The sequence below is a fragment of the Daphnia carinata genome, chromosome 5 (assembly GCF_022539665.2).
Source record: "Daphnia carinata strain CSIRO-1 chromosome 5, CSIRO_AGI_Dcar_HiC_V3, whole genome shotgun sequence".
Taxonomy (NCBI): domain Eukaryota; kingdom Metazoa; phylum Arthropoda; class Branchiopoda; order Diplostraca; family Daphniidae; genus Daphnia; species Daphnia carinata.
Genome location: NC_081335.1, coordinates 1,969,799 through 1,993,302, shown reverse-complemented (window position 1 = coordinate 1,993,302; position 23,504 = coordinate 1,969,799). Strand labels below are relative to the sequence as shown.

Here is a 23,504-nt window from a genome sequence, read left to right as displayed (position 1 = left end):
CCGGATCGCAGGATATAGGGGATAGATATCCATCGCGCATTGTATCTAAGTCACGTGCGCTTGTAAACTCCGGGATCTGGCTATTATGTGCCGAGGGATGTTGCTGACTGTCACCCCTTTTGTATTCGTCCCGCATGCGTGTGGTCACTTCCCTAAGCCTAGTTGCTGTCTTGTTCAATCATGGCCGACATTATATACGTATGTCTAAATTGTAACAGACAGCAGTATCGACTCGTAGACATACTTTAAGCAAAGAATAAAGGAGAAAAAAAAGCAAACGATGAATTATGGATGGCGTTCTGTTTGCCACGCCATTCCTGCAATGGAATTTCGTTTGTTTTCAATTGAAAGGCGTTCACTGTTTTACTTGAAATCATTTGAAAATACATTGCGTTATCAAAGTTAGATGTAAAGACGTCTTATCCGAAAAAAACTGAGGGAGCCTAAACTATATGGTTACATGCGTGTATTACAAGCTCTGATTGAAAGAATTGATCCTAGTGAACGTGTATCAACATAGTCCCGGCTTATTTTTATCATCAAAACTAGATATGAACTTGAATATTTGTTTAAAATACCTCGTAGAAAAATGACAGTCTCGCACAGGTGCGCACGATCCATCGTTAGTAATTTACAACGCAAAGTGAGTGAGATAGGTAAAAAGATTTTCCCGTTCGCCTTATGTAACAAAGTTTCAAAATATTTGGCGTCCTTAACACTAAAGCTCAACAGTATTCATGGATGTTTCTTTATGGCTGGATCAAGAGCTTCTTGTAAAGTTTATGACATTTGACAGTTTAAGTCTAGACATCTTGGCGATGATGCATAGGTGTGGCTTTAACTATTTGCTAAATTTCTTTGACGGCTAGTGCGTCATCGTGTGTTCAAACATCATTTGTCTTTTATCTGATTTATTTCTGACGCCATCGTGATTATCAGTTGGCTACAGATTAACATAACTTGATGGGATTTACCATACTTTTAAGAAAATATCAGCAGGTCAGTGTGTGTTAAATTCCGACTTTTCGTTGATGTTTGAGTCCAACATGGACATCGTATAATCGTATTCACGTGAAGCTCAAATCCATTTTTGTTATCCAATTTGGAAAATCCATTACCCAATACAGTATGACCTTTATAAAAGGCAAGGGCAAAACTGGTTGATTTTTCTAAGAAATGAACTAAGGGAAATGGGACGATAAAGAAAATTATTCCTCTTGCACCGTTACCTTTCCCTTTGAGAAAAACCTTTTGGTATGTTACCCTTACCCATGTTACCCTTACCCATTTCTTTATTTTTCATCTTTTCCTGATATATTTGGTTACCACTTCCAATACTTGGCGTGGCAGTTGTATTGCAAGGGACAAACTCTAAACTTCGTTCATTTGTTTTCTTGCAGTTGTACACTCCGTATACGTCTCTACCTACACCCCCCGACGATGACGCAGCAGTTCAAAATTATTTCCAGATAATGACTGACGGATATTGCACCTTTGCAATCGAAATATCGGACACATCGACAATACTCTACAGGAAGCATTAAAAGAAAAAGGTAGCTCATAACACATTGTTATCTTAATATTGCTGTGCACCACGTCTTGTGTGCATCGCCTATCAAGTGTATCTTATCGTTACATTACAAGCGGCCACCTTATTACCTTTTTCTTGTTTCTATGACCACTGCATACTGAACAAACGCGACTAGCATTTGGTGAATAGACGCGTTCACACGACTGTCGTGCACGCAGTTCTTATTGCAATGGCGAAAGTACTTTGTCTCTTTGTCATTGTCCAAACATTAGTTTTCACTTTTGTGTTTTCGGTAATTTTTTAAAACTCAATTTCCCGTTTTTTTTTTAGAAGTGCGATTGGAACATTTATTAGCAATGACACCCCTGGTTTTAAAACAAAAGCTGAAGGCGTTGTTTACTATTCACGCATTCAGGATGAGTTTGCTGTTGATGATCTACACGACGCAGTCAGCCAAGGTTTGGCGCAGGTGGAGTCCGTGTTGGAACTGGAACGTCAGTTGTTAGCTAAAGGACTAACGGTCGATCGCGGAACTTCGGCTCATCTTCATTCGCTGATGGTGGCCGGTTCGGAACAACAACAGAATGCCGCCCTGAACGGCGCACGAATTCTAGCAGCATCAACCCATTTGAAAAACAAGTACGTACTTGATTATAGTTCCATATGTAACATTTGTTTAGTATGTAATGGAATCATGTTTGTACGTAAGATAAGGAAAAACAAGTAATCAATTACAAGTGTAGCAAAAAGAAATGTTATTTTAAATTGCCATGTTTTCAAAATAACAAACCCATTTCAACATGGGTCCATCCCCCCCCCCGGAAGACCTTTCAAACACATGTGAAGAAAACAACACGAGTGATAAATCGATTTGTGTTGGTAACATTGATGTGTTTCTACATGTGTAAATAGAATGAATTGGAGCGCAGACGAGGCTAGGCGTGCCCTACCTCTATTGTCGTTAGACAACACGCTGCTGAAAAATTCCTGCCCGGAGTCTATCACCTGTCCGCCAGCCGATTCCATCAAGTACCGAACTATCGACGGTTCTTGCAACAATCAAGCGCGTCCCGACTGGGGCAAAGCGAACACGCCCTTTCAACGAGCGCTGCCCGACGCTTACGCTGACGGTTCGTGTCTTTTTTCTACTCTGATATTATTGTAAAAATGGCCGTGATGAATTGATCAAGCGCTTTTGACAGTAGATAATGATCAGATTCAATCTTACATGTTGTTGTATAGGAGTTTTTGAACCTAGGGTTTCTTCTGGCGCTACTCCACTTAAAAGTCCGAGGCTTATCAGCACTTCGTTCATCAAACCGGCCGCAACAACCGCAAACGACTTCACTTTAATGCTCATGACTTGGGGGCAATTTATAACTCATGATATAACTAAAGCATCTTCTTTTATTTCAGGTACTTTTGCTGATTTAATAGCGAGTATTTAAAGTTTATTTATATTTTATGTTAATAGCTGATGGCAAGACACCTCAATGTTGTAATGTCACCAGTGGCCAGCCACTTCCTCCGGAATACTTGCATCCTTTTTGCCTTCCGATTGATATTCCTGTGAATGATAATTTCTATCAGCAATACGGCCAAACTTGCATGACATTTGTCCGTACTCAAATTGGCGCTGATTATAGTTGCTCACTTGGACATGCCGAACAGGTACACGCTTAAATGTTTGCAAAATTTATTTCTTTTAATGTTCGTATTATAGTTAAATGCCATCACTCATTGGTTGGACGGTTCGATGGTTTATGGCAGCTCGTCATCTGAACTGGACAGTCTACGACTTGGCCAAGGTGGACAACTTAAAAACACAACCACCGAAGATGGCAAGGAACTATTACCTGTCAGGCCTAGCTGTTCAGATGCCACTTGCTATTACGCAGGTAACTTAAATCAAATTATTTCCGTATTTTAAAAAAATACTTTAAATCTTTTTTCTCGGTCAGGTGACGTTAGGGCTCAGGAGAATCCTCAATTGGCTATTGTACACACTCTGATGATGCGCGAACATAACCGCATCGCTAGAGCGTTGGAACAACTTAATCCTCTATGGAGTGATGAGGTCATTTTTCAGGAGACTCGACGTATTGTTATTGCTCAACTGCAGCACATTACCTACACTGAATACCTGCCGGCCATGTTGGGTATGTCAACATACTGATTATTTTTCGTTATAAGCTTTTGAGTTTGTAAGCGTACTTAATGTTTACACATGAAATTCCGTACAACAGGCGAACAGGCCATGCGGGACTACAAGTTAACTCCAGCCGCAGTGGGAACGTACGCTCAATACGATGCAGCGACTGTTGGGGATCCGTCAGTATGGAATGAATTTGCAGCCGCTGTCTTCCGTGTTGGTCATTCCCAAGTGCAGGGATCTTTAGTGTAATTAGATTTAAATAATTTGAAATGTTCGAATTTGTTTATTGTTTTTTATTATTTAAATAGCCTTTATGATTCCAACGACGTAGCAGTGCAGGATCAAAGTTTTACGTTAAGTAATTATTTCTTCGATGCTTCCAAGTTGCCCGAACCGGGTTTCATCGACAACGCCATTCGTGGCTTGACGAGACAAACGCCATTGAGTATCAACCCTGAGTATACTTCACAGTTGACCAACTATCTATTCAAGTGAGTTTTGTATTCTGATTAATATTGAATGTTAATGAAACTAATGGCGAGAGAAATGCAGGGGGTCGAAAGCTTACGGAATGGATTTGGTGGCATTAAACGTGCAAAGAGGCAGAGAGCACGGAATTCCGGACTACAACACCGTTCGTGAATTTTGCGGTTTACCAAAAGCCACAACTTTTGAAGACTTGGCAAACGAAATCGAACAAACGGTATTTTCTTATTATTTAACTACTTTGGAACTCTTTTAATTGAATGCATTAAAATTATGCAGACAATTAACAGTTTGAAAGCTGCTTACGATTCAGTCAACGACATAGACTTGTACATTGGATGTTTGGCTGAATCTTCTCGTCCTGTAAATGGATCTCTTCTGGGCCCTACTGGACTCTGCATCGTGGCCAGGCAATTTGCCGTCACCAAGAACAATGACCGTTTCTTTTACGATGTTGGTAACCAGCCTAGTTCGTTGACAATGGGTACGTACATACAAACATAACTACTGCTTACGTGTGTGTGTGTCGCCTTCAACGCTTCTTGGATTATGTTCGTTAACGGTTGTTTTGGGCATGTAGGGCAATTGAACGAGATCAGGAAGACTAGTTTGGCTCGTATTTTGTGCCAGAATAACAATGGAGATGTAAACACCATGCAGCCAAACGCATTCCGAGCTCCGGTTGCGACAAGGTGGAGCTTTTTTAATAGTCACGTAACGACATAATCTAATTTATTTTTCTTTACACATGTTTCACGCCGACAGCAATAACGAGAGACAACAATGTAGTTTAATTCCTTCCATGGACTTGACCTTATGGAAGGATCCTAAAGCCACACCTAGTAAAGCTAGTATGGTACTGCCATCGATTCTGGTCATATCATTCAGCGCATTTTTGCTGATTTAATTCTTTTTTTTTTTTTTTTTTGCAAACTGAACTTTTAAACATTTTTTAAATGGCAATGCTTGAAAATCGAAGTATTTGGGGAACAAACGCGTAACGTTAATTGGTTTTTTACAAGTCATCTGTCGCACTTGATTCGACTCTTAGGATCGATGTCCTACTAAACAGCTATTATATCGGGGATGTAATACAGTAAGTGAAAGCACTTTGTCATATTACAATTGGGTTTTCTTCGACGTGATTGAATTTTTTAACGGCATCGATTTATGCGTTTGTCCCCTGGCAGATCGAATGGGCTATAAAAAAAAAATTGGGCTGATGAATGAGTGTGGAAGTACCAGGGAATTTCGTTTAAGATCAACCTTTGTTCGATCCATGTCTCTTGCACCCATTCACCTAATTTATAGTTTTTTTTTTTTAGACGTTATAGGCCAAGTTTGGTGCTCATCGCGCGTTGAGAAATGGTAAAAATCCGTGAAATCCATTAGTGTTATTACATGGTCGCCAGAATGCAATATCTATAGTTGTCGACAGTTTAAGGCTATTAGAGTTCAGTGATTACGGTGTTACGTTTAAGGGGTGGTGAGTCGTTTGTAACGTCATCAGCGGACGGCACCCAAGGCGTCGGCTCATCTACGCTTACAAGTAATCACACCGTGTGTTTTCTAATTACGAGTGACAGTGATTGTGGCAGCGCATCAGATCATTTTTAGTGGCTATATTGCGTGTCGTTTCGCTTGCGCATGAGCACTAATCATCTGTCTGTGATTGCTCATTTATCTGTCACGGTTATTATAGCTTTGTTTATCTTATAGCCTTTATACTGCAATATAAAATCGTTCAAGAGAGCTACATTATCCATCAATGACGTGGAACTCGGAAACTGGGCGGAGTTGTTCACTAATCAAGCTGCTAGATGGCGATAGCCCACCGGTGAGTAACATTTAAAAGCCTCTTCATCTTTTTTATTCCTGCTAATCTTGTTTTTGTTTTCTTATTTGCATGAAAGCTGTTACGTAGGCTGGATATTTATGAGTGTCTGTTTCACTATCTGAGGATTATTGATTGCTGAATATCTTCTCTAATTTTGTAGCGACGTGGGCGTGGAACATCGTCATCAAACAGATGAGACTTTATGTACACAAAGCAAAGCCAAGACCAGCCGTGAGAAGAAAATAAGACGTAAGCTCTTATGATTACAGAGTAGGATATTATAAGCACGGTCTCATCTGGAATTGATGTGTCCTTCCCATCATGAGAATGAAATAAGTACGATCCATTTCTATACGTAAATATTATTTTTATCGCTTAACGTTTCTTCCGCTTCAAGCCAGTTGCAAAAACATCTTGAGACCATCTAAACATCATCCATTCAGCTGTGTGGATGTCAAAAAAGGATATCAGTCGTGGTCATGGTAAAATGTCAGTTTACGTTGGCGTAAAAATTAATATATTATAGTTCGGTTTTATTATTAAGGAAATCGGTAATTTGCCGTAGGAGGAGAAACGTGGTAATCTGTTTTTGGCGTCGGTAAATCGTCCTTTAACCTGTCAGAAAACTAATTAGACGTTCGGGACAGATGTAACCAAGTAGACAAAGCGGGAGCTCCAGCCGTGATTTTATGACGGTCCTACAGAGGTGAAACTGCAGTAATGTGGGCCTATCTTCGTCGGCCTTAATCAAGCCTATCCTTTTTATAATTAGGTAACATTTTGCCTTTCTCTCTGGCATCACAATGGGTTCCATCTAATGCGGCCAATGATTTATAACTCATTTTTACAGAAGGCCTTACGGGATTATTTTTCGTTACTGCATCATTTTGGAGGGAGCAAAGGAACATTTCCTTCTCCAGGAAGGATGTGGTGCCATCTACATGCAAGAGAAGCAATTTCGCCTTCTGGACCGACGGATTTGTGATTCATCCACCAAGCTTCAACTACCCACAGGCACATGTTTTAATGACCACTTTCAGGTCGTTTCATGGCAGGAAAAAGGTACGCTTTTGAAATAGTATATCTTTAGCTTAGTGCTTAAGAAATAAGTGGTTAGAAGTTAATTCTGGTATAGATTTTGCGTGACAATCTTTTTTACGCCAATAATTTTTGATCTAAGATTCTAGAGGATGTATAGCGTTTGATTGAGTTTGTATAGTTTTGTGGGTGTAAAGTGAATGACTCTTGATATGGGTTTTTTCAAGAATTTATAATATTATTCTCTATCAGGCATTTGGGTGTCTGTCCATTTCAATCACTAACCTGCCGACATCAGGAATAGTCTTTTTGCTTGTCATGGGTCAGAATAATAAGGGTCGGAGCAAGAGGACAGAAAAGAATTCGAATAACGACTAAAAATAATACTATACGCAATTTAAGAATAGAGAGCGAAAAAAAATGAGCACACACACGCACACAAGAGTCACAATCATGCACAAATGACTTTATTCCGGCTGTTACAAAAGTCTCCACATCCCCCTCACAATACAGAGGCGCTTTTTTATAGTTTTATTTCTTCTTTCACCTTCTTCGCTTTACAAGAAAAATTCTCAACAAAACAACGAAGCTGATCTGACTGATGGCATAACGCCCTTCCTTTGACCCTTTGCTACAGGTTCCCTTCCCAAAATTTAAAAAAAAAGAAAACAAACAAGGCAATACGTGGAGACAACGTAATCAAAATGTGTTAAATTAACGAAAAACAATCTCGTCTTTGTATGTTGTTGTATTTGTTATTTTGTGATAATTAATCCATTCTTTGGCAACTGGTGGTTGTGATAAGAAGAAATTTTTGCGGTTTTATTCACGGTTGGGCGTTGTTGTTTTTAGGTGATGTTTATTCCTGCTCTGGGAAAGGACCGGCAATCAATTTCTCCAAGAAAGCTGTAAAATCGAAATGGATCTTCATTATCATGGTAATTTTAAGTTAATTCTCAATAATAAAAGCTCAAGCGAGTAAAGCATTGAGATGCCAACTAAAATTTTAAAGCATAGTTAAGTTGACACATAAACTTTTCTTTATCATGTTGCTTATAGGTGATTGTTTTCCTTAAAAATGAATCGCGTGAATTGTGTTGAAAGCTTGCAGTTAATGTTAGTACTAAACTAGAATTCGAAAAGAACAAGCGGCGGTTAAGTGAAGGAGCAGCAGCAGACGTGAATTGAATTGCACGACTTTTGAGGATCACCACAAACCTGATGGATGTGTAACTGTTTGCGTTTGTTTGTTTTTGTTGTTGAAGGGTAGGGGTGAAGAGGCGTAACATATATATTGACTTATTGACTTTCGGGGTAGGGTCCGGCCAAAACTCTTTCAAGAAACGCTATTGAAAAAGAAGGATATCATCGTAATGTTAGGTACGATTTTCAATTGGGCAAACATCCAGCCTTCAACGTATTGCAAATGAAATTAGCAAAATTGTCGGCCGATCGTCGTTTTTGGCAACGAGTTTTTGATTAACTCGTTTGGACACAGATTTTGTAACAACCGTACAAACTGTGTCACTCAATGTTTCATAAATGATCAAAACACTCTACTCAAACTTGGAATTTCAAAGGGTCAAACTGGATTCTCAGGTAAAATCTTAAGTAACATTCATGGACGTCAATAACTTACGTTTGTAGGGGATCATGCCGTCATCATCTTCGGGGTCGCAGCAGGCAGCCAAGATATCATCGACTTCCTTCTCTTCAAGGCGCTCACCTGTCAAGTAAAACATTTAAAAAAATACATTTTAGAAATTAATTATCTTGATCAAATTTTTTCTAGGGGTCTTTATCATACCCAAAGCCATAAGGATGTGCTGGAGCTCAGCGAAGATCATGGTGCCGTTGTCGGTTTTGTCGTACAACTTCATGCACTCAATGAAATCTTCAATGGTGCCGACATCCTTGTCCTTCTTGATCTGGCAGAAGATGGGCAAGAATTCATCAGCCTTGATCTTCTTCTCTCCTGTAAGATGAGAATCGTGAAATGAAACATCGACAACCAAACATGTAAGTATGAACGAATACCCTTCTTCTTGGTGCCACCCATCTTCTCAATCTGAGCCAGGGTGGGGTTCAGGTTAAGAGCACGGAGAGCATCGCCCAAGTAGAACATGTCCATAGTCTCGTTACCCTCAAAGTCGTAGATGGAGAAGGCGAATTTCCCCCCTGTTGTGCAAAAGAAAAAAACAAATTAGCCAAATGGAACTCGCAATCAATAATGGATAGTTTCAACATCAAGAATGCAGTGGTTGTTGGACGTTTAAAAATCGAATGAGATTGTTCGAATTCATCAGCGGTAAAAGAATTCGAAAGGAACGTTGGCTATCATTGCTTTCGCAAATGGAGTGAACGCAAACAAAAAGGAAGTCAAACTGGAACGTCATGGAGTAATAGCGCACAATCACGACGGCATTTTTGGTACGTAAGTACTAGCTAGAAGAAGTCGAATGGAAGAGTACAGAAGAAGAAAAAGCAGAAGACGTGTAAAAATAGAATGTGCAAGGATGGAATCCAGTCGACTCATGTACCAACCATCCACCCAACCACCCCCATGACCACCCTTTCCTCCTGGGTAACTAATTCCTCACCCGTCCAGCCCCTCTCCGACTAAACTTAGCATCCCGTCCCGATCGGTGCCAAAGCTAACGCCAGCCTTTTACACACTCCGATCTACACACTGTCTGTGCTGTGTGTGTGGGTTATAAGCACACGGAACTGTTTTCAGCACAGATGATGATGACCATACTTGGATACGCTTCCGTTTCCTCTTTACGAATTCGAAATCCTTCGATCGCAATCCTTTCGCACGAGCAGTTTGTTGTCGATGGAACAATTCGTTTAACTTAAGAACTGGGACATACTGAATTGACGTTGCTACTATACGTTAAACAGTTGAGAATAAAAAAAACGCTTACTTTCAATGTCGCGAGCACTCAGATCCTGGTGGCGGAGAAAGAAGACAAAGGTAATTAAAAGGCTCGTTAATCAAATTGAGAATAAGCAAGTGTTGTGGGTTAAAGTTGAGATGGCTCACCATTTCTGCTGCTGGGGTTTGGTTTGACTGGAGGAAGAATCACACTCGAAATCCACAGAACGCGGCACCGGAGAGACTAAGGCAACCCGGCAGGCCAGCTCCGGCTCTTTTATACTCGCAACTAGAGGTCCTTCCAATCGATCCCGCCTCCCTGTGATCCTCATTCGCTTGTTTTTTTCTAGTCTTTTTACCTTTTTTTTTTTTTTTTTTTTGCCTTTTATTTTTCGATGCAGCACCTCCTTCTGTACGTCTCTAGAGTCACACACTTCCTTAACTGCCATCGCATATTTGGGTCAATGCTAATTTTTGCTCTCCGTCTTAACACGCGCAATTTCATGAGCAATGCAATAACTTGCGCTACGATATCGTCGTAAGATTATACGCTACGTAATAGGTAAATGATTATTACATTGGTGTCGTTTAATCAAATAATGCAATTTAACAGATTATTTCAACAACGTTTTATTTATTCGCTCATTTGTTTATTTTTTTAGGTAAAATCATTTGAAATGTTGGTGGACAAAATCATGCAGAAATGGAGTCTGAAGGTGATAGCTTCGACCTATCAAAAACGTCCAAAAAAAGAGGAAAACAAACGTGAAAACCGATATCGGATGCTAGACGCAAGAAAAAATTGGAAGGCAAAGTTTTCTTTTTTTTTTCAATCTCCCCCGCCGTTCGGTGAGCCGGCGATTTAATTTTAGTTCCAGCTCGTGGCGTCGTCGCCGCGGAGTCGAATGGACAAGTTGAGCTACTGCGGAAGCTTTTTGGCAACGCCTCTGTCGGGAGTTCACATACTGGAAAACTAGGCGGCGGGCGGGTGGAACGTCGGGAGGAGGGAACAGACGTAAACGGAGGCTTTTTCGTGCTCAGCGTACGGGATACGGGACAAAGATAGGTACCACTACCGCCACGTTCTTGTGTATCTTCGACCCATGGTTGGACTTGTCCTTCTTTCCCTGCTTGCCTCTAGCTGCTCCAATGTCTAGCAACAACAAAATTCTCTTAACATCGTCTATTTTAGCCTGCGTGTACGGAGCCGCCGAGCCGGACATTCAAGCGGTGTGTGTTACGCCAGTACCACATCGGGAACGATCAGCGTGTTGGCATGCCTTCAAATCAGCAACGGGTTCGACAGAGACAAACCAACTCTTTTCTCTGAAGTTTTGCGATTAAACCAATTCTAATGATTCATAAGGATGAATCTGACTCTCCTGGGCAAAATTCTGTGGTTCTCTCTTATGTGCTTCATACCGATTCATTCCAAATATAACCTGGGCAGAACAATTTCCAATCGCAGCCACACATTATGCAAGGGAATTTGGGACGTTGTGTTTTGAGAGCCGAGAAATGGAGAAACCAATAGTTTCCAGACAATTCCCTGTATGGGCCGAAAGGTGGACACGTCATACCAAGAAACACACCGCTATCTACCCTAAGCGCCTTACAGCCGACAAAAGCCACTACACTGTTCAAACATTAAACTTAACAAGTTATGGAGTTGCGGTAAATCTGTGTACATGGATTCTGGTGACATCGAAGACAAAATATCAAAGGCTAGACAGTTTAGAAGAGCACACGAACACATTAGGAATGAAAAGGTGGGCAAAAAAAGGTAGCCGAGAGAATATAAAGACAACATCTCCTATAACAAATCGATTATGCAAGATTATCAGCTGAGAAAGTGGATTTGTGAGGCGAGACAGAATCACAGACGAAAGAAGTAGTTCAGCAGGCAATCAGTTCTCAAGGCAGCTCATCCAGGGCTTCTTTGACATGTTTCCAAGTTTGCAGGCCCTGTAACATTCCAGAAAGGCGGTGAGACAAAATGGAACATTTATTTATGAATTGTTTAGCTTTTTCGCGATCTCAACTCGGAAAAAGGATCGCCTCTCTTTTAAAAACACACGAATTTAAATGATTGGGTACTTACCAATTTGGATAATTTCATTTGGAGTATAACGTAATTAGCCAATGATTCTTGCAGATTAGCGTTTTTGTGCTGATGAAAGCGGTCAACCTCATTTGCGGCTTGCTTGGAAAATTGACTGTACGGAACAAAAAAAGACATAATTGAATTCCATCACATACCAGGCCTGCATGAATCTCTAGTAACATTATTTCAGACTATGTACGAGTCCTCACCTAAGTTGTGTTGATGCTGTTTGAACTAAAACTTGAGCTTCATCGATGTTTCGTTCAATGGTCTCAATTTTGGCCTGCCTATCATCTGGTGTTTCGGTCGTTCCAGTCCACTTACCCCAAAGTTTGGTGAGATAACCATCTTGACCCACCGCTCTGCTCTTGTTGTACTGCTGCATAGTGAGGTGAGACTCGGCTTTCTCAACTTCAAGTTGAGCCATTTGATGTCGGCTGCAGAGACCTTGCAGTGCTTGCCCAAAATAAAGATATTCTTTCAACTGATCGGCAACAATATCTTCCTCTTCCATGTGGGAATCAATGGCTGCGGCGTAACAATCCATGTAATGTCCAGCTTTCTGTTAAGTGGAAAATTGTTTATTAAAGGTATTTTGAAAGAATAATCTGTAATAACAATTATTACCTGTAGACCATCTCCCATCGTTTTCTCCAAGGCACTCCATTCGCTGAAAACTCGTCCATAGTTAGCATGCAACTTATGAATAGCAAAGAGGCGATCTGCTAGACGTACACGAAGCCTCAACAGGTTTCCTAACGACGACTGAAAAATAATAAATCTGTTACATACAGCTATCACTATAGCTTTTTTAAATTAAGTACCTGTAATTCTGAACTATAATGGCGGATTTCTTCGATATTCTCATCCGGCTTCTTCAGTCTCAAAGCAGTACTGATAGACTTCAATTTAAATTCGGCCTGTTGAACATATTTCCCGCCATCTGCATTTACATCGAGATCCGACCATTCTCGGTCTGACTGCAAAAACTTGAGCAAGACTTGGTCGTGACATAAAACGGGGTGGGAGGCAACGCGTAAGAGGAAGTTCTATATTGTACTACTAGTTAGGAATTTCTGCCAATAAATGGAACTAACTTAAATACCTCCAATCCTACTCTTCGACGATCGACGAAAACAGGATCGATGTTATCACTACTTTGATTTTGTCTCGTAAATGAGGCTTTTTTCTCAGGCAGAGGTGGAATAATAACCTCTGGATATTTGTTTTCCAACTGAAACCTCAACAATTCAAACTCACTGTAACGTCTCCATACCGAACCAGTAGGAGAAAGTCCACCTCTCCAATTTTTGTCATTGGCCCTATGAAAAATAATACGAAGATTTACAACAGTTGTAACAATGTTCAAGTTGATAAAGAAAGGTTACTTTGTCTCGATTAGGTAAACAGAGTAGTATTCTTTCAGTGTCAATGGTCCATTTATGCGTTTTTCGGCCTCTACAATGCTGATATCCAAGTGATGAAGAAGTACATCCTAATAAAAGTGAAAGAAATCAAATTAAATTTTAAAATAAAAATCATTCATACAACAATATGAACACTTGTTTATTATACTCATCCACAGAGAAACTGTGTAAAAATGCCAATAGAATACAAAACATTTGCAGGAGAAGTCCACAATTATTTCAGCTTACTTCCTTTACACGTAAAGCGTTTTCTTTTCGGCCGTTTGTTTCGGAGACAAGGTTTGTAATTTCTTTGCTATCCACTTCCTCCCAGTTATTTGCGACGATATTGGAAGATGCAGACTGCATGACTGAAACTTAACTGCAATTCAGTTGAAACGCGGAGCTGGAACTCTGTTGTAACTCCTACTGATAAACGATTCCAGTGATTACTACACTTATTACTCACAGAATTCCTTTGAATCGAGAATTGACAGGTGTCATTATCATAGTCATGTGCAATCGAGGGTGGGAGGAAGGAAGGGGAAGTCACATGTTTTCCATCTGGCGGCGAATTAATATACGGTTGCCTGGCAACATCCAAGGCAAGCCACTCATTCGATAAGGAAATACGAAGTTGTCAAAGCTGAAAGCTCAGAACTGCCTTCGATTAACTGCCCGAACAATCGAATTTTGTGTTGAAAGAAATGGTGAAAGTGAATGTTGAGTATTGGTATGATCGTTAAATTACCCAAGTAATGTTTGTAGACCCAAAAATAATAAAATTTCGTTATGTTTTACTTTTACAGTGGCGGATGAGGTTATGGTCCCCGCTATGGGGAATTGGCTGGAATAATTGAAGCCAAAGTCCCTTCAGCGGAGATTGAAGGCCATGTAGGAAGGAGAAGTAATTCAGACCTAATTTTCCTTGTTGGTATTATTTATAAATCATTCTTTTGGTTTTCTTGACAGCTTCGTTTGAAGTCATGGTGGATGGCCAGTTAATCCATTCCAAATTAAGCACCAATGCTTTTCCGGACTTTGACGAAGTTGCATATATTGTGCAATCAGTTGCTGAGGGGTCAACGCCTCAACAAGTAACCAAGACCCAGTCTGCAGGATGCAATATCTTGTAGTGACATATGCCTTTGACATCACCAATTTTGTTTAGGTGTAACATTTATGGCTCACCTATGAAATGGACTCTTTGAAACACTCTGTGTTAGTGTCTGTTGATTTTTTATGAGTCTGTATTTGCTCTATCTTTTCAAACTTGTGTGTGTAAAAAGAGATTGCATAAAAATGAAAACATTAAATTGTGATATGATTCACATTGCCTCTATCCTCATTGACTTGGTGATCATTTATCATTTTTAGATGTAACGTTACCGCCTATTCTTAGTTTTTCTGTTGGCATAAGAAATGATGAGGATTCTGAAGTTGAGAAATAATCTTATCAGGCGTGACGCGTATTTAGCAATGTATGTTTTTGCATTGGTAGAACCGTGAAATAAGGCGATGAAAACAGCCAAGAGATGGCGTATCTTAGGTAATGTTCCACCGACTTCGAACGTTCCCGCCATTCCCGTGGCTCATGTTGACAAATAATTACGTGTAATTTTAATCAATAACTGCTAATGCAAGTATATTATGAATAATTAGTGATTCACAAAAAACAACTTGTTGTACTCGGTGTTCTTTAACGGTAAAAATTTGTAATATTCTCATATATCAAATTATTAATAATTCACGAAATCAATTTGAACAAATAAGACCTTTTAGTAAAATGCATCAGAAATTTTTGATAAAATCGATATGCTTGGAAAAATAACGCTGTTTTTTTTAATTAAAGAAAAAGGATACAAAGTTTCGGCCTCGTGAACGGTAGAGGCGGGGTTTTCATGCAGTAAGTCTGTGGTCAGCCATTACTACTCGTTGGCGATGGAATTGCAGTGTCGCGCACGTGCGTGGCAGAGCGCGGGAAATGCCTCTTGCTTTCTTCCAACATCATCAAAGGAGTTTATGTGAAGTAAGCGAGTATAATTAGGTGGAAAACGATGAAAATTAACGCAAACGTTGAGTGAAACCGTGTATTTGATTTTTGTTATTTTTAAAACGTGTGTTAATTTTCGCAAGTGACCTAGGTTTTCCACAGTTTTGTTGTCAAGGTCGTATGCACTGAGAGGCCAAAGACCGGAAAGCTCGTCTTCCCAACCTTAAACTTGTTTTTGTGTGCTCCTCGTTGGCTCACTCATTGCTCTCCTGCGAGCCCCGTCGAAAGGTTGTGTCTGAATATCGTTCTCTCTCCTTTTCCACCACGCTCTTCCCCTTTAATTAAGGTAAGAACACGTTGTAAGTCATCATTATTTTGCTGACTGAATTTGCTTCTTTGCTATATCTGTCCACGTGGTTCGTAATTCATTTATGTTAGCTTGTCTATCATTTTCTTTATTGCTGTTTGTGGTAAGGGGCATCTTGGCATGAACAACGATCATTATAACCGTTACCTTTCATCGCTTCATCATCATGGAAGCGAGTTATCTTTTCCCCAATTCATCCCTGAGAGTAAGATTATTTTAGTATGATTTCGTTTTGATCTGCTTTTGATTATTGTTTCGTCCTTAACCCTTTTTAGTTGGGTTTGAGCATGAAGAATTGGCTTTCAATTCGTACTATAATTCAGTGCACAGTGCGACGAACAATAACAATCCTAGCTTTTACAGAGCTCACGACAACGGTAATAGCAACAACAATAATGAAGAATACTCATTTGTTAATGGCGGCAGTGGAGTCTACAGCGCGCCCGGCCTCTTTGCTAATCGCAACGTGCTCCCCAACTGCGATGCATCTTCGGATTTGGTTGAAACTACTTTGCCTGCTGCTTCTGCCTGGCCACACTTTCCAGAAATCAATTATTCTCACTATTCACATTTTCCGAACGTTAACTTCTGGTCTCAGTTATACTTTCAGCAGAACAATAACCATTCAGAGCCCAACGTGCACGATTACAGGAACGTACCGCCACCTTCCGACCCGACTCTCAACGATAGCAACGGGTCTACGTACGAGTTAGATATTGAGCGTTCTTCGGTAAATTCTCCAACTGCAAACCAGCATCCAACTGCGCCCCATCCTTCTGCATATCCAAACGAGTTGTATGTTGTACCTCAAAATCATCAGCGCTCGTTTGTCCCTGTGCCAAACGAGAATCAACAACACCAGCTTCCGATTAGACCCATTCCCCAGCAGGCCAGCAGAGTGAACCCTGTTCTCAACCCTACTCATAATCTAACGCACACGTGTCCAGCATGCGATCGTTGTTGCATTTCAGCTGGTGGACTAAAACGGCATTTAAGATTCTGTGGATCAGCACGAACCAAAACGGATACATCGCTTTCCGTTAATGGAGCTGAAGAAACCGATGCCCCAACATTTGACCCTTGCTGTTTGGATGCTCAACCTATAAATCTGTCGTCTTACGGTATGTTATTTTATTAAAACAAACACGTGTTTATGTTTAAATCCTCTTTGTGTCTCTATATTATCTTTTAGATAATGTAAAAGCTGTTCTACAGCAACCGGTGACCGTCGAGACGGCGATTTCGCACGAACCAATGAACTTCAGCATGAATAATTCATTTGCTGTAACTACATCAGTATCTGAAGAAAATAACAACGTTATTCAGAGGTGAAAACTGTGTTCAATGACTAGAAACCTTTATTAATCTTTTCTCATTCTTAGCCAGAAAATCTCAGTTACCCAAGCCCTTTTAACTTCTTCGCCTAACGATGAGCTGCCGGCTCAGCCCACGGAAGAAGCCCACGAGGCGTTGGAGTCACCTACGGAAAATCGCCTTCTCGGTGGCCGGCGACGCAAATGCCCTCAATGTCCACTTGTTCTGCCTAGCGAAAGAGCCCTGGTCGGCCATCTCATTACCCATGATAGTAACTATAATCTCATCTCGCCTTACCGGTTTACTTGCGTCTAATATTTTATTTATTTTATTTAGTGTAGGTTTACTATTAATTTTTATTTATTATTTATTTTTTGCTCAAAGTTAGGAAGCCATATGAGTGCGGGACCTGTGGGAGCCGTTTTAGTCGCAAGTTTCACATGACTCGTCACATTAAGCAGAGAGGCTGTGATGGATCTCCTCGAAATCAATTCGAGTGCGAGGTAAGCATCTGCCATTTTCGCTAGAAATATTTCTTGTATTTTACGTGTTTTCTTGCCTTCATAGTTTTGTGGTAAGCATTTTACTCGAAAGGACAATATGCGAGAACATGCCAAAAGTCACATAGGCATAGCAAGGCAAAGAGTTAAGCTGCCTTGCCCTGTCCCAACGTGTAAGAAAGAGTTCACAGGGAAAACACAGTTGCAGGTCCATGTCAACTTTCACACAGGCTCCCGTCCATATGTTTGCACCAGAGACAACTGCGATAAAACTTTTCGCTCTAACGCTGCCTTAAAGAAACACATACGTATTCATAATTACGAAAAGCCGTTTCAATGCCCGCAGGTGAAACAATTTCATTATATATTGAGTTATTTACTTCATCAATTTTTTTGACATAGAATTTTATTCAAGTTCAAGACAATATTGAAATATTACAGCTAAAAAATTTCATGTTATCTAGTGTGATGCCCGTTTCGGAGCGAAGGACACCCTTGCTCGTCACATGAGTAGTCACGATTTGCAGAGGCCTATTAAGTCCTATATTTGCAGTCGCTGCGGTATGGCATTCATCCAACAAACCCATTTGAATGATCACCAAATTAAAGCACATCAATGTGAGTAAATTTAATCGATCTTTTTCAGTGAAATTATTAGTAAATTATTATTTTTTAGCAAGTGAAACATTTGCATGCACCATGTGTGATCGCATTTACAAGCGGCGCTGGAGACTTCAAAAGCACTACAAGCTAAAACATTCAACGAATCCGAAATCAAATGAAGACGCGAATGTGCAACCTGTGGGTTCGTATTGGGAAAAGTGGAGCTTCATTTGATTTTAGATAATGTGCATTCTTCCCTCGGCATGCTAGATCTACCCTTACAAAATGCAGAAGAAAAGAAAATCAGTTATCCTTTTGCCTGTGACAGGTGCCCTAAAAAATTTGAAAAGAATCAGTCGCTGAAAGCTCATTATATGACGCACATCAATGTAAAGTATCCTTTACTATTCTTTTGTTATTATTATTTAGAAACATTTTAAAATATTTGTTTTGGTATTTGCTTGTTTACTCTTTTGTATATAGGAAGCCCCAATTGAGTGTACTCATTGTTCTCGTACTTATATTAGGCGGGACTGTCTGTTGCGGCACCTGCGTACTAAACACCGCATGCCTCCCGATCAAGCATTAGAGGTATTACTGTCATCAGAATTTTTTGTCAAATATTAGGACACCTTTAAATTCAACTTTTTTTCCCTTTGTTTTTGTCCTTTTTTTGTTTCCACGTACAGGCTTTAAAACAGATGAGCCAAGATAAACAAAAATTCGCAGATGGCAAGCCGCCCACAGAACAGGCAGCTGAGGTAACCGATGTTGCTTTGATTGACTTGACGACTGACATTGGCAGTTGCAGCACTCAGACAGCCAGCGAACCGCAGGATGCAACGTTTGCCATGGTCGGGGAGCTAATAGATGTCAGCATCTTAGAAGGTAGTATATCTTAACAGAAATTTATACATCATTGACAAACGGTTCTGTTCTTGGTAGGCAACATAATTGAGCTACTAAGTCTACTGGTAGATCCCGAAACGATGCGTAGCTTTGGTTGGCCAAATTACAGCGTAGATATGGTCCTTCAGTCTGTGTTGGTTAAGTGTGGCAAGGTTAGTATTGATAATATTGCTAATTAGATGCTTAGACATTGAACAACATTTAACTTTTTGAGTACTTTTTCTGGCAAGGATCCTTTCTCGCAACCTCATCTCAGTCTAGCTCAGCGTTTGCAAGCGAATACAAAAAAACTATTCTCTTTCATTGTCGATGACCAGAATGCACTGGAAAATTTGTTCTCACGCCGCCCAGTTGAGCAGGTACTTCAGCAAGTTATCGAATTAGCTAAATCTGGAAAAAGCAATGATAATGTCGTGCAATTTCCTCTTTAAAAGTTACCTTTATCTCAACGTCTTTCAGTCAAATTATTGTTTCTTTCAGTCAAGACCAGGTTGGTCTCTTTCGTTTTTCATTCGTTCTTTTTCATGATTTTCAATTGTTATTGCTTTTTTTTTCACACTAAGATGAATTGTTCAGTTTTTCGTTCTACTAATTTCTAACCCCATCACCTTCGCAATCAATACAATTAACAAGCTATGCCAGTTTTTCGCCAACACAGGTATAGTTTAATACATTTCAGTGGCAGATTAGAAATTTAATTGGAAGGAAAGAACATTTTAAACAACATTTGGTGTAACAAGTCACTTATCACCGCCGAAAATACTGGAACCCCAAGTGGAGCTCATGGCTCCAAAAAAGGCAGCAGCACTCGATCGAGCTGTGCTAGTAGCATTGGAAGGCGCTGTGTCAATCTTGTTTTTGGATTTTCTCTGGAGAGCAAATTTCCACAAAACATTAGGACTGAATCGGAAAATCTTGCCTCTAAACGCACAAGGTACCTGGTTAACTGATATTATTTCTCCTTTGGATGAAGACTCTGCTAATTTATTAACGCCGTTGTTGCCATCAATATTAGGTGGTCGCTGGTTCATCAGTGGTAGGGAAAGGAAACGTGGCGTAGAAGAAACAAGACCTACTACAGACGGCGCTTCGGGTTTCGCATTACCTACTGGATTCGCTACGCGGGCAGCCCATAGGATGGCGTGTCGATCAGCAGTCAGGAGTGGACCAAAGACAAACTAGCATAAAACAGGCAAATGAGAAAACATGGAAGACTGCTATGATTACACAAGTCACGTACCTGTAAACGCTGAACTGCTCGTTTCACATGATTTTGAACGTGCGGCTTAAAGACATCGAGATCAAAGGGATCAACTCGCCCTTCGAGGGCTTCGCACAAGTTGCGAGCTTTCTCCTGCATGAGCTGCAGAGGTAAGAAAAAAATAATTTTAAATCAAAATTTATATCAATTTGAGAAAATTGTTTCAACTAAAATATTTATTTCTTAATTATACCTTGTTATCTCTCGCCAGAAGAAATGCTCCGACGAAACGAACGTCGAAGAGCAACTGGAGCGCTATTGCTTGTGACAGCATAGTTAAATGACTTGAGACATAGCTCTCGTAACATTTCAAAATCGAGCTTGCGGTGTCCTCCATCAAATGCAGCTGCGCTTTTCTGTTATTATGAATATGTGCTTCAATGTCTTGCAATTTAAAGGAACTTCATCTCTTACTTGGGAATCGCGTGAGGTCCGACATGATTGATTTCCTGGCACATTCCAAAAAGGGATTGCTGCAGCGGAAAACTTGGATTCATGGGAACTCTTATCTGAGATTGCACAGCACTGCCACTTTCAGCTTCCTCTTGAATGGTAATTTCATCCCACATCTGAATATGGATTTTTTATGTGTAAAGACGAGCTTTATTTTTCCAAAGAAATTAACTAACCGGTGTGAATTTTAGGGTATCGGAGGTTGAGTTCATTTGTAACTGGCTTTCCAGATTCTGTTCCATTGAGGTGAGCAAGTCTGCCTTCCAAATGCGAAACAGATCCAACGCCGAGGAACATAAAAACTCCACAAGCGAATTCCAGGATTTCCCTTCGTCACCCTTTCAACAACTGTAGGTAAACAAAAAACCAATAACAACCTTTCAAGTTTTCTGTATACCTGCTCTGTTTCAAAGCAAAGTTTCAGTTGAGGGCAAAGTTCACTCATACCAGTGATCACTTTCATGGCGAACACAGTACGGTTATCATCTTTTCTGCTCAAAGTTGAAACAAACCTGTGCAAAAAAGTAGATAGATCTGTTAAATTACATAACAAAAGTGGCAGAATGGCGAGTAGTACTTGCGAATGGCCTGATTGCAGCATTTTTCGAGTGCCTCGTTGATTATTGTACGTTTACCAAATTTGTTGAAAGGAGAGAATAACTTTGAATCGTCGGCCTTTTCATCTTGGTAGTACGCCAGATCTTCTCGTAAAACTGCCATTCTTTGATCCCATAGACCACACAACTGCTGGACAGAAGGCATGTAACATCGTGTTTTCATGTAAACGCCTGTCGACAGAAAAGTTCATCGAGTGAAAACTAATTCAAACTAGGCAGGCATATCGTACCGCTTGTGTTTGGCAGGGAGGTAGCCGACTGCGGTAAGTCACTGGCTGTTTCAGCCCATAACCAGGCTTTCAAATCAAAATTGACGTAATTTTGTTCAATTGACTGTTGCACAGTATCCAGGGTATGGTCCAGCTTGCCTTGAATAATCGAACTGATTTTATCTACAAAAGCTGGCTCACATAATTCTTCCCATAGGCAAATATCGGAACCAAATAAGCGATGTGCCAGCTCACTCCATTCGTTCGTGAAGGGTTCGGCCTGTTTACAAAAAATGCGTATTATTCCAGGTCATCCAGCAGATTAAAAAGGTAAGCGACAAATTTACTTGGAGCGTATTATAAGCCGAATCTCTAAGGCTCGCTAATGTTTTGATGTGGGAAACACAACTAAGTAACTGGTTTAGCTCTTTAGGTATCACATCACGGATGGTATGAAACCATTTTTGAAATTCACTGCGGATATGACTGATAGGTAATGGAGTCCATACGTCTTTGGTTGATGGCCTAGAATAGTTGCAGTTCTTACGTTACATAATTTTACTATCTACTTTTTCTTAAAGGTTCTCCCGAATTACCGAAATTCCGTAACAATTGGTGGTAACTGGCGAATGAATCCCGGAGTTAGCGAAAGCAGCTGCACCGTAGGAGACGCAAGCGGTTGACAGGTGGCTTTGAGTTTTTCTGACAGCAAACCTTGTGGTAACGTGGATTCTGGAAAGCCCTCTTGGTAAGGAAAAAACATTTGAGTATTTGCTTTTGGAAGAACCGATGACGGTAATTACCAACAAAAAGCGCGTGGACTGTGGCAAACGACGAAACAATGAATTGAAGAAAGCTCTGCAATTGTTGTTTGATGCCATTTTGCGACATTATGGAGCTCATGGCTTCCGAACGAAATTTTAAGAAATCAGAAAGCATTTGGGCGGAACTGGTTCCACGGAAGAGTAGTAACGCACAACAGCTATCTGTCGCTCTCTGAAAATGTAAAATTTTGATAGTTATAGGACTACTTTTGACAAGTTTTAGAAAACACAATTATTGAACCTCCAGAGTCAGTTGTATTTCCATTAGATGATTAGTAGATTCTTTTACTATGATGTCATCAAAAGAAGCTAAAGCAACTTTTTGTTGGTTGATTACAGGAAACCAGTTTTGAATATTTGCTGCACTTCCACCAGGTCCACTTTCAACACTCAGCCCAGTATGAAGGTGATATCCGAGTTGCTGAATTTGGGCTGCTGGGCATATACTTCCAGCCTCTATTTGCTTCCATATAATTTCAGGTAATTCCATTAATAGTCTTATCTGAGCTGCGAGAATTCTGCATTCCTTTTTTGCTACTAAAACTTGCCTATAAAAAATAATAATACTTAAGAAAGGAAAATCACAAGCAAGGAAAGTCAATACTTTTGCTTTTCTGATGAATAGATGTCTGTTTGGAATCCAAGTAATTGCCTATGTTTTAGTGATCCTAATTTGTCTTCCATAGTATTTAGATGTTCAGTCACTTCTTCTGCCGTTTTCTTCATTTCTGTGATGGTGTCAGCAGCCTCAATGAGATCTCTGTAGCGATTCCTGTAACACAGCAAGCAAACACCTTGTGTATTAACATAATCTAGACATAGTTATTCATTATAGTACCCGACTGTGACCCGAAGGTCTTCTCGTTTTTTCTCCACTTCAATTCTCATCTTTCTCAACACTTGCTGGATCTCATCCAGATTCATCTTCTCAAACAATCCATCAATGTTCGAAGACAACAACTCTTGGGCCATGACTGTAATAATTCGAAAACCGGTATGTGTTCTTACAATGATCTTCT

General features: G+C 40.2%; 6 protein-coding genes and 1 long non-coding RNA gene across 8 annotated transcripts; 4 read left to right on the top strand and 3 right to left on the bottom strand.

Moving 5' to 3' along the window:
* Nucleotides 1-1,685: 1,685 nt before the first annotated feature.
* LOC130696753 (peroxidase-like) lies at nucleotides 1,686-5,312 on the top strand. The gene is made up of 13 exons (XM_057519860.2): nucleotides 1,686-1,823; nucleotides 1,947-2,170; nucleotides 2,444-2,661; nucleotides 2,774-2,947; nucleotides 3,006-3,202; nucleotides 3,255-3,429; nucleotides 3,493-3,690; nucleotides 3,778-3,931; nucleotides 3,995-4,177; nucleotides 4,239-4,389; nucleotides 4,452-4,656; nucleotides 4,753-4,864; nucleotides 4,938-5,312. Exons 1-13 carry the CDS (start codon nucleotides 1,761-1,763, stop codon nucleotides 5,077-5,079), a joined length of 2,196 nt encoding a protein of 731 aa, XP_057375843.1. The 5' UTR covers nucleotides 1,686-1,760; the 3' UTR covers nucleotides 5,080-5,312.
* A 2,180-nt stretch (nucleotides 5,313-7,492) lies between these two features.
* Nucleotides 7,493-10,230, bottom strand: LOC130696784 (myosin light chain 1-like). Of its 2 annotated transcripts, XR_009002701.2 has the most exons (7): nucleotides 10,094-10,230; nucleotides 9,975-9,999; nucleotides 9,085-9,225; nucleotides 8,855-9,022; nucleotides 8,687-8,773; nucleotides 8,266-8,393; nucleotides 7,493-7,953 (listed from the first exon to the last, which is right to left on the bottom strand). XR_009002701.2 is itself a non-coding variant. In XM_057519903.2 (6 exons), exons 1-6 carry the CDS (start codon nucleotides 10,094-10,096, stop codon nucleotides 7,907-7,909), a joined length of 471 nt encoding a protein of 156 aa, XP_057375886.1. In that variant the 5' UTR covers nucleotides 10,097-10,230; the 3' UTR covers nucleotides 7,493-7,906. The 2 variants fall into 2 exon arrangements, 1 of the variants encoding a protein (XP_057375886.1); XM_057519903.2 differs by lacking the exon at nucleotides 8,266-8,393.
* LOC130696800 (uncharacterized) lies at nucleotides 8,930-11,474 on the top strand. Its single transcript, XR_009002707.2, has 3 exons — nucleotides 8,930-9,066; nucleotides 10,327-10,487; nucleotides 10,588-11,474. It is a non-coding gene; the product is annotated as an uncharacterized LOC130696800 (long non-coding RNA).
* A 112-nt stretch (nucleotides 11,475-11,586) lies between these two features.
* LOC130696769 (sorting nexin-4-like) lies at nucleotides 11,587-13,983 on the bottom strand. Its single transcript, XM_057519884.2, has 8 exons — nucleotides 13,685-13,983; nucleotides 13,418-13,524; nucleotides 13,135-13,351; nucleotides 12,854-13,078; nucleotides 12,657-12,794; nucleotides 12,239-12,591; nucleotides 12,027-12,141; nucleotides 11,587-11,890 (listed from the first exon to the last, which is right to left on the bottom strand). The coding sequence occupies exons 1-8, from the start codon at nucleotides 13,802-13,804 to the stop codon at nucleotides 11,840-11,842; spliced, it is 1,326 nt and encodes a 441-aa protein (XP_057375867.1). The 5' UTR covers nucleotides 13,805-13,983; the 3' UTR covers nucleotides 11,587-11,839.
* A 49-nt stretch (nucleotides 13,984-14,032) lies between these two features.
* Nucleotides 14,033-14,751, top strand: LOC130696791 (selenoprotein W-like). Its single transcript, XM_057519909.2, has 3 exons — nucleotides 14,033-14,168; nucleotides 14,245-14,342; nucleotides 14,408-14,751. Exons 1-3 carry the CDS (start codon nucleotides 14,143-14,145, stop codon nucleotides 14,569-14,571), a joined length of 288 nt encoding a protein of 95 aa, XP_057375892.1. The 5' UTR covers nucleotides 14,033-14,142; the 3' UTR covers nucleotides 14,572-14,751.
* Nucleotides 14,752-15,371: 620 nt separating this feature from the next.
* On the top strand, nucleotides 15,372-19,765 carry LOC130696751 (telomere zinc finger-associated protein-like). The gene is made up of 14 exons (XM_057519857.2): nucleotides 15,372-15,774; nucleotides 15,904-16,000; nucleotides 16,071-16,916; nucleotides 16,988-17,123; nucleotides 17,178-17,380; nucleotides 17,494-17,612; nucleotides 17,677-17,955; nucleotides 18,074-18,227; nucleotides 18,286-18,414; nucleotides 18,483-18,601; nucleotides 18,696-18,803; nucleotides 18,902-19,100; nucleotides 19,158-19,273; nucleotides 19,352-19,765. The coding sequence occupies exons 2-14, from the start codon at nucleotides 15,916-15,918 to the stop codon at nucleotides 19,550-19,552; spliced, it is 2,694 nt and encodes an 897-aa protein (XP_057375840.1). The 5' UTR covers nucleotides 15,372-15,774; nucleotides 15,904-15,915; the 3' UTR covers nucleotides 19,553-19,765.
* LOC130696752 (conserved oligomeric Golgi complex subunit 1-like) lies at nucleotides 19,760-23,457 on the bottom strand. Its single transcript, XM_057519859.2, has 15 exons — nucleotides 23,324-23,457; nucleotides 23,090-23,257; nucleotides 22,727-23,033; nucleotides 22,465-22,657; nucleotides 22,258-22,405; nucleotides 22,009-22,186; nucleotides 21,683-21,941; nucleotides 21,413-21,623; nucleotides 21,233-21,347; nucleotides 21,012-21,173; nucleotides 20,797-20,951; nucleotides 20,576-20,738; nucleotides 20,362-20,484; nucleotides 20,060-20,299; nucleotides 19,760-19,990 (listed from the first exon to the last, which is right to left on the bottom strand). The coding sequence occupies exons 1-15, from the start codon at nucleotides 23,455-23,457 to the stop codon at nucleotides 19,862-19,864; spliced, it is 2,685 nt and encodes an 894-aa protein (XP_057375842.1). The 3' UTR covers nucleotides 19,760-19,861.
* Between the last annotated feature and the right edge of the window lie 47 nt (nucleotides 23,458-23,504).